Source organism: Anopheles funestus, chromosome 3RL, assembly GCF_943734845.2.
Source record: "Anopheles funestus chromosome 3RL, idAnoFuneDA-416_04, whole genome shotgun sequence".
NCBI classification, from domain to species: Eukaryota; Metazoa; Arthropoda; class Insecta; order Diptera; family Culicidae; genus Anopheles; species Anopheles funestus.
This window is the reverse complement of record NC_064599.1, coordinates 57,244,884-57,253,957: the sequence shown is the minus strand read 5'-3', so window position 1 is coordinate 57,253,957 and position 9,074 is coordinate 57,244,884. Positions and strand designations below refer to the sequence as shown.

General features: G+C 43.2%; 3 protein-coding genes across 3 annotated transcripts; 2 read left to right on the top strand and 1 right to left on the bottom strand.

Annotated features, from left to right (window-relative positions):
- Positions 1–481: 481 nt before the first annotated feature.
- On the bottom strand, positions 482–5,040 carry LOC125770207 (uncharacterized). Its single transcript, XM_049439586.1, has 2 exons — positions 1,924–5,040; positions 482–1,841 (listed from the first exon to the last, which is right to left on the bottom strand). Exons 1-2 carry the CDS (start codon positions 2,551–2,553, stop codon positions 1,242–1,244), a joined length of 1,230 nt encoding a protein of 409 aa, XP_049295543.1. The 5' UTR covers positions 2,554–5,040; the 3' UTR covers positions 482–1,241.
- Positions 5,041–6,686: 1,646 nt separating this feature from the next.
- LOC125769515 (uncharacterized) lies at positions 6,687–8,305 on the top strand. The gene is made up of 2 exons (XM_049438249.1): positions 6,687–7,309; positions 8,134–8,305. Exons 1-2 carry the CDS (start codon positions 6,687–6,689, stop codon positions 8,303–8,305), a joined length of 795 nt encoding a protein of 264 aa, XP_049294206.1.
- Positions 8,306–8,578: 273 nt separating this feature from the next.
- Positions 8,579–8,931, top strand: LOC125769514 (putative uncharacterized protein DDB_G0283527). The gene has a single exon (XM_049438247.1). It carries the CDS (start codon positions 8,579–8,581, stop codon positions 8,822–8,824), a length of 246 nt encoding a protein of 81 aa, XP_049294204.1. The 3' UTR covers positions 8,825–8,931.
- Positions 8,932–9,074: the final 143 nt, after the last annotated feature.

The following is a 9,074-nucleotide window of genomic DNA, read 5'->3' as shown; positions in this document are numbered from 1 at the left end:
AGGCTATGGCCTTAGGAAATTTTCAAGTCTTTAGATTTTTTTGGTTTTTTTATTTTTTTTTTATTTAAAGCATTGTTTGAGTGAAAAGAAACTTACTTCAACCAATTCGCATTAAAATAAATCAATTTAGAAAATTTTGCTAAATTACTCAAAAAAAACTAAGGCTATAGCCTAAAAAAAATTCAAATTTTTAGAGTTTTTTTTATTTTTTTATTTTATTTTTATTCTTTTTTTATTTAAAGCATTATTTGAGAGAAAAGAAACTTATTTAAACCAATTGGCATTGAAATAAATCAATTTAGAAATTTTTGCAAAATTACTAAAAAAAACTAAGGCTATAGCCTAAAAAAAAATTAAAATTTTTAGAATTTTTTTATTTTTTTATTCTTTTTTTATTTAAAGCATTATTTGAGAGAAAAGAAACTTATTTAAACCAATTGGCATTGAAATAAATCAATTTAGAAAATTGTACAAAATTACTCTAAAAAAGCTAAGGGTATAGCCTTAAGAGATTGGAGCCCCACAACCGACGAAAGAAAATAAGTAAAGTATTACAATATTGTAAGACATGCATATTGCAGTCTGCAAGCGCCAAAAATGGATCAATCGTCCCCGTGGCCGCTTAGTTTGCGTAGTGGATGATCCGCCTTTGACTAGGATAATAAACATACTAAAATGTCCTTCAGACTAGCCCGCTCGTTCGCTTATGCAGGTTTGATAGTTAGGCAGCGCGAGCAGTATATTTATTTGGCTAGTTTGGGTATGTACACATGTATTCCTTTTCAACTCATGTGTATCAAACATTTCATTTCAACTCATTTTCGTCTCAACTCACATATTTACTCTTTTTGCAACTCGACTCACCACGGTTACAAGCTTACACTCATGAGCGAGTAAAATGACCGAACCTGAACGTGTACGTTTATGCCGGTTTTTTTTTATGATTCCGAAATGAGTCGTTAAACGAACTGACTCCTAATAACGACTCATTCACTCTGAGTTGACTCACTAAGAAGAGTTGTTATTCTCAATTCTATTAGCAACTAATCCTACCCAATGACTGCATACTTTTAGGCGTGCGATGTTTCGATGTTTCCAGATACTGGTGAATAGATAACAACCGTAATACACTTAATTTCTTTGCCGGAATTATAAACACCCCAAATCGGAATTTGCATTGTGTGAAGGTCAATGTGATACATACATATGTACTTTACTAAAGAGGCGCATCAATACCCATTCTATAAGGTGCAACCTGCTGCGGAAGCATAATCGCACCAGTTATTCCTTGCATTCCAGTGTTGCCCATTCGGACACTTCTTCTCGATCGCGACCCGTCCAATGCAAACCAAATACTTCGTACAGTCGGTATCGTGTGGCAATTCAACAGTCAGGTGAAAATTGTTTCGTGCCAAACAGCGCGGGTGATCATTGATCATGAGGAAGTTTTGCTCCACTACCAGTTCCGGTTGCTTCTCGAGCTCTGATACCGTACGTATCGGTTGGTTTTCGCGCTGCACCTTGTCCGAGGCGAGGGCGGAAACAGACTGCTTCACAGGCACCATCGGAATGGCGTACGATTCCTCAAGCTGCGAATTCAAACGTTCTTCCTCCAGCAGACTCATATCGACTCCGTTTATATCCAGCACCAGTTGTCCGGCGTCGCGGGGTATCGAACAGCGCGATGCATCAGCAAACTCACAACGCTCCTGTTTGTGATCGTACAGCAAACCCTTGGGGCAGCGTTGAACGATCGCATTTCTGTCGCCCATACAGACGACGTACAGGCCACAGTCATGTACGACGGGATAAATTTTACCAGCCGGTTTGTCCCAGCACACCTGGTCATGGGAAAAGGAAAGTGTTGTTAATGTCTCTGTAAGCAGACCCACCGCAGGACACATCAGGCTAGGGAAATCTTACACTTTCAGCTGGAAGCTGACCAACTTCGGACTGTTCTTTTACGGGACCAACAACTGTTGGAGGTGCAGTAACAATGGGTAACCAGTTCGATATCGGAGGTTTCGCATCGGTAACGTCCGGAACCACGACTACCGGTGGGACATGTGGAATGTGAGGGATTTTCGGTGGTTCCGGAAGGGGAATCGGTTGCGGTTGAAGCGGAAGGTGAGGTATCGGAATCGGAACTGGCAGAGGTTGCACAGGCAGGGATGGTTGTACGGGACGGCTGGGAACCGATGGCAGTGTATTAATCGCACCGTTTAACTCACCGTGCGTACAGGACGTCGTTTCGAACGAGCACGTATGCGATATATCACTGAAGTATAGGCCAGTTGGGCACGACAACATCTGTCCGTTACCCCTCATATCACAAATTATAAACTTGCGACAATCCTGCTCGTACGATAGAACCTGGGCCTGCATGCCTAGGCTGTACCGCGTACATCGTGGGTCAATGTTCACAGCCGATACCACCAACGTGGACACCGAAAATAGAAACAAAACGTTCGATAACATTGTGCACAGTTCGTACACCACTGGGAACCTGTTGCCGGATTGCTTCTGATGTTGCGAGCTGCGGTATTGCTGCATTTTATATAACCTCTGCCAGAACGGAACAGAATGGTTTAGGTCTTTCTGCACTGACTCACTGTACCGGTGATGGTGATGGCACACGTCCCTTTGCTTCTTATCAGCATTCAAATGGACGCGTTATCCTTGTTTTGCTTTTTTTTTGTTTTTTGCACCCTACTAGGACAATCTAGACGGAGCTGCAAAAACTGTTACATTTACGCCTGCCAGACATTGGACGCCAATTAGTCGTACCGGTTGTAGACATTAATAAGCAACTCGGTATCATGAGCCAAGGTACATTTGTTGCAAGATAAAGATGGAATGTGTCATTAAGATGATATCTTTCGTTCAGATGCTACGCCTGATTGCAGCAACCACTTCGTCGATCCGTCATTTTACATCGCAAAATTCATGTTTGCACGGAATTGTTTATCAAGGATTGATGATAACTATACTTGGGATTGGTTTTGAGAGATTTAAAGAATAACATAGTGGCATGATTAACTGGAAGCATGCTTCCATTAACTTCATGTAGCCATTGGTGCCATCTATCGACCACAGGTTAAAAATTGGCGATCCGTTGGATACCGACTTGGATACGGAACTTGGTGCAAAAATGAGGAAAACTTTACATTTTAACAGGGTATGGAACTTGGTTCCTCAAATAACTTCTGGCAGAGACATCTGAGGGCATGGCCGTCCAAGAAGCAAATATAGCCATTGGTGCCATCTATCGACCACAAGTTAAAGATTGGCGATCCGTTAGATATTGACCGAGTTATAGGCAAAACTTGGCGCAAAAATGAGCCTTATGAAATTTTCTAATTTTTCTAATTTTTTAATTTTTTTATAATTTTTTATTCTGTTTTTTATTTAAAGCATTATTTGAGTGAAAACAAACTTTTTTCAACCAATTGGCATTAAAATAAATTAATTTTATTTTTTTTGCAAAATTTCTCAAAAAAAACGTAAGGGGTAAGCCTTATGAAATTTACGAGTGGAAATTTTTTTTGAAACTTTTTTCTGATTTTTTATTCTTTTTTTAATTTAAAGCATTATTTGAGTGAAAAGAAACTTATTGCAACAAATTCGCATTAAATTATATCACATTTAAAAATTTTGCTGAATTGCAGAAAATTGAGGAAAATTTTACATTTTCTCAAACAGGGTAAGGAACTTGGTTCCCCGAATAACTTCTGACACAGAGATCTGAGAGCATGGCCGTCCAAGAAGAAAATGTAGCCATTGGTGCCATCTATCGACCACAGGTCAATGATTGGCGATCCGTTGAATACCGACCGAGTTATAGGCAAAATTTGGTCTAAATGAGGAAAATTTTACATTTTCTCAAACAGGGTAAGGAACTTGGTTCCTCGAATAACTTCTGGCACAGACATCTGAGGGCATGGCCGTCCAAGAAGCAAATGTAGCCATTGGTGCCATCTATCGACCACAAGTTAAAGATTGGCGATCCGTTAGATATTGACCGAGTTATAGGCAAAACTTGGCGCAAAAATGAGCCTTATGAAATTTTCTAATTTTTCTAATTTTTTAATTTTTTTATAATTTTTTATTCTGTTTTTTATTTAAAGCATTATTTGAGTGAAAACAAACTTTTTTCAACCAATTGGCATTAAAATAAATTAATTTTATTTTTTTTGCAAAATTTCTCAAAAAAAACGTAAGGGGTAAGCCTTATGAAATTTACGAGTGGAAATTTTTTTTGAAACTTTTTTCTGATTTTTTATTCTTTTTTTAATTTAAAGCATTATTTGAGTGAAAAGAAACTTATTGCAACAAATTCGCATTAAATTATATCACATTTAAAAATTTTGCTGAATTGCAGAAAATTGAGGAAAATTTTACATTTTCTCAAACAGGGTAAGGAACTTGGTTCCCCGAATAACTTCTGACACAGAGATCTGAGAGCATGGCCGTCCAAGAAGAAAATGTAGCCATTGGTGCCATCTATCGACCACAGGTCAATGATTGGCGATCCGTTGAATACCGACCGAGTTATAGGCAAAATTTGGTCTAAATGAGGAAAATTTTACATTTTCTCAAACAGGGTAAGGAACTTGGTTCCTCGAATAACTTCTGGCACAGACATCTGAGGGCATGGCCGTCCAAGAAGCAAATGTAGTCATTGGTGCCATCTATCGACCACAAGTTAAAGATTGGCGATCCGTTAGATATTGACCGAGTTATAGGCAAAACTTGGCGCAAAAATGAGCCTTATGAAATTTTCTAATTTTTCTAATTTTTTAATTTTTTTATAATTTTTTATTCTGTTTTTTATTTAAAGCATTATTTGAGTAAAAACAAACTTTTTTCAACCAATTGGCATTAAAATAAATTAATTTTATTTTTTTGCAAAATTTCCCAAAAAAAACGTAAGGGGTAAGCCTTATGAAATTTTCGAGTGGAAAATTTTTTTGAAATTTTTTTCTGATTTTTTATTCTTGTTTTAATTTAAAGCATTATTTGAGTGAAAAGAAACTTATTGCAACAAATTCCCATTAAAATATATCACATTTATAAAATTTTGCTAAATTTTCCAAAAAGAAGTTAAGGCCTTAGGAAATTTTCAAATGGGAGCGCATTGCACAATCGCTCCTGTGTGTAGCGCGCCGTACGGAGCGACCTCTTTTTCCCGTGAGCTGTGCGGGAGTGCGCACAATAAGATGAGCGGGGCGATTGAGGTACCTCTTTCGCTCTTTTACCCAACACTACTTAGGACATATGTTCTTAGTAGCCCGTCTGTAAACTGCTAGGGGTAATGGCAACAATCCACAAGCACGGAGTAGCTAAGGAAGGACCAAATAGCTGGATTCCTATGTGATATTGTGGCATTACTTCGGCAAACCAGAAGAATAAGGCTATGTTGGGTTTCTAGCAGCTAGATTCAAGGTTTTCCATTTCATTCTCTCATTTCTTGGCTTAACGACCTCTAAGGTCATGTTGATCATTTCTGGCTTATTAGACTTATTTTGATCTCGTAGCCGGATTGTTAGTCTTTTTTAGGCTAACTTTTTTAGTTAGACTTTAAGTCGTAAGATTGTAATGAAGCTAACCCCGATGACAAAACATTTCATGTAAGTGTATTACGTCCATTACGGCGCCCCAATCAGTTTCGTTTATCACATTCTGAACGCTTAAAAGTATACAAGCTCTGTTTTAGGTTCTTATAGATTTAGTTAAGTATGGTGATTTTTGTATGGAGGTTTTTGGTTGGAAATCCTTAATTCAGAGATTTGAAATTAACATAAAACACTAAGGCGCATCGTCTGACGCACTATTGTTAACATTCATTCGGACATTCCCACAAAAAACCGTAAAGTAACTAGCCGTAGCAGCTATCGTTACTAAATGTACAAAGTTGAACGACTGATGGCGCAATAGACTCGATCTCGATGGAATGACGTGATTCAAAAAGTTGACGTCATTTGAAAGAGCAAACGGTAGAGGTAAACCGCGACCAAGCGCCAACTCCAACCCATGGGGACACCGCACGCTATTTCTGGCCGCTGAAAGTGCCATTCCGGTATCGATGTTCACCGATAAAAGGCGAACCTTGTAAATACCATGAACATGAACTAGAACTTTGGATCGCCGACATGTGATAATAATTAAGATAATGTAATGTTTCGGCAGGAAGCGCGATGCCTCAAGATTTGGGAGTGAAAGTGATACACCGTTCCCGGACGAAAGAATCACCGGCTTGCTGGTGATATTGCCCCATTACCAGGGTCACACAGCGGCCCTGGGTATGTGCTAGAACCTAAGAACTGTAATGACATGTGAGTATCGTTTAATGGTTCGTTCTTTCATGCGGGAGTACACCCTCACACTACTTCCTACTGCCCGTCCCGGGTATGTGCTTATGGTCTACATGCGTCACATCAGAGGTACTGCTTGTCAATGCGAGAAAACACAACCGGAACAGGTAGCATTCTCTCGATGTACTACAATTTAGCAACAGTACTTCAGCATTCGCAGCACGCCAAATCCCAAGACGGGCGGACACATGAAAAGAACCGGTCTGCGATCGGTACGAGAGTAGTATAAAAATTCTTGGTAAATTCAACCATTAAGTCAGTCGGCAGTTCGATCAGCTTGAATTCTGGTGCCAGGCGCAAGCATCTCTACCGATGAAACAGCTTTTCCTGGCAGTGATTGCTGCCACTTTGTACCTGGTGCGTGCGCAGGCCCCATGCATCCCAGGTGTAACCTGCGCCACGTTCAACTGCACCACAGACAGCCGGTGTCCGTCGGTGAATCCACCGCAGGGACCGTTGCTGCTGCCGCATTCTAACTGTGCCAAGTTTTACAAGTGTGCCAATGGTCAAGCGTGCGAGTACGACTGCCCGGCCAATTTGCACTTTAATCCCGTGGAGAATGCTTGCGATTGGCCAGAGCGAGCTTGCTGTGCTTTACCGTGTTTGCCTCCAGATCCCTGCATACCCGGTGTGACCTGCCCACCACCATCTGAACCGCCGATCATTCCAACACCGCCGCCGCCGACAGTTCCCACACCGCCACCACCAACGATTCCAACAGCTCCCACACCGCCACCACCAACGATTCCAACAGCTCCCACACCGCCACCACCAACGGTTCCAACAGCTCCCACACCGCCCCCACCGACAACACCAATACCATCCTGTATCCCGGATACGGTACGCTGTGACCCCAACGAGAATCCAAATGATCCGACCACTCTACCGCATGAATCCGACTGTACACTATTCTACAAGTGTGACCTCGGCAGACGGTGCTTATTATCCTGCCCAATCGGACAACATTTTTGGCCACAGCGTGGAGTGTGCGAAAGACCGGAAGTGGCTTGTTGCAACCCAGCCTTATGTGCCCCGCCCAGCGCATGTGTAGATGATCCACGATGTCCGATCAATGAAAATCCCGCATTTCCGACCATGTTTCCTCACGAAACTGACTGTTCCAGGTTTTACATGTGTGATCTTGGCAGACGTTGTCCGCTTAGTTGTCCCCCAGCAACCCATTTCGACAGAGTTACACGTCAGTGCGATGCACCTGATGTCGCTTGCTGTGACCCATTGATTCCTTGTCGAGGACCGATCGTGAGTAGCTGTGCTCCCGATTCCCGATGCCCAGTGCTCGATAATCCGTTTGATCCAACTGTGCTGAGCCATGCTACCAACTGTTCCTTATTTTACAAATGTGACAATGGCTTAGCCTGTCAGCTGGAGTGTCCACCAGGTCAGCACTTTAGACAAGACTCCCCAACAACAGGCGCCTGTGATTGGCCGGATAGGGCGTGCTGCAACCCGATCTTTTGTACAGCGACCACTACAGCTTGTCGACCCGATAGTCGTTGTCCACTATTTGATGATCCAAACAATCCTTTGCTTCTAAAACACACCACCTCCTGCGCGAGATTCTATAAATGTTCAGCTGGACAAGCCTGTGATCTTCCCTGTCTTCACGGACATTTCAGTGAGGCACTGCAACGCTGTGAAAGCCCTGAAATTGCCTGCTGTGATCCTTCCATAACGTGTCTAAATCCTTCGGTTCCTACTCCGGTTCCCACTCCGGTTCCTACTCCGGTTCCCACTCCAGTGCCAACTCCGGTTCCCACTCCGGCTCCTACTCCGGTTCCTACTCCGGTTCCCACTCCGGTTCCTACTCCGGTTCCCACTCCGGTTCCTACCCCGGTTCCCACTCCAGTGCCAACTCCGGTTCCCACTCCGGTACCCACTCCGGCACCAACTCCAGGTCCTACCCCTGGTGATCCTTGCATTCCAGGAGTTACATGTCCACCAAGCGATGCCGGTAATTGTGTGATTAACAATAATTGCCCGGCTTGGAATGGGCCCACACCGACGCTTCTTCCCCATCCCACAAACTGTGGAATGTTTTACAAGTGTGACAATGGAAGAGCATGCGAACATAACTGTCCTGCTGGATTACATTTCAACCCAGCTTTGAGTGTGTGCGATTGGCCAAACAGTGTGTGTTGTGATCCAACCATACCATGCAATCCTCCCTGTATTCCTGGAGTCACATGCCCTCCAACTGGTCCTACACCAGCTCCCACTCCAGCGCCCACTCCGGTTCCCACTCCGGCCCCAACTCCAGCTCCAACTCCGGCACCAACTCCAGCACCAACTCCGGCACCAACTCCGGCCCCAACTCCAGCCCCAACTCCAGCACCAACTCCAGCACCAACTCCGGCACCAACTCCGGCCCCAACTCCGGCACCAACTCCGGCCCCAACCCCGGCACCAACTCCGGTGCCAACTCCTGGTGATCCTTGCATTCCAGGAGTTACCTGTCCACCAAGTGATGCTGGCAATTGCGTTGCAGATGGTCGGTGTCCTCCAAGAAATGGAGTCGAACCAAAACTTCTTCCACATGTCATGTGTGGAATGTTTTACAAGTGTGACAATGGAAGAGCATGCGAACACAACTGTCCTCCTGGTTTACATTTCAACGAAGCTTTGAGTGTGTGCGCTTGGCCATCCAGTGCCTGTTGTGATCCAACCATACCATGTGACCCT

Excerpts from the sequence above, each read along its gene's own strand:
- LOC125770207 (XM_049439586.1), bottom strand. The coding sequence starts at position 2,553 with ATGCAGCAATACCGCAGCTCGCAACATCAGAAGCAATCCGGCAACAGG. Across the intron at positions 1,842-1,923 it reads GTCAGCTTCCAGCTGAAAGT|GTGTGCTGGGACAAACCGGC; the intron begins GTAAGATTTCCC and ends TCCCATGACCAG.
- LOC125769515 (XM_049438249.1), top strand. The coding sequence starts at position 6,687 with ATGAAACAGCTTTTCCTGGCAGTGATTGCTGCCACTTTGTACCTGGTG. Across the intron at positions 7,310-8,133 it reads AAGTGTGACCTCGGCAGACG|TGCCAACTCCGGTTCCCACT; the intron begins GTGCTTATTATC and ends TTCCCACTCCAG.
- LOC125769514 (XM_049438247.1), top strand. The coding sequence starts at position 8,579 with ATGCCCTCCAACTGGTCCTACACCAGCTCCCACTCCAGCGCCCACTCC.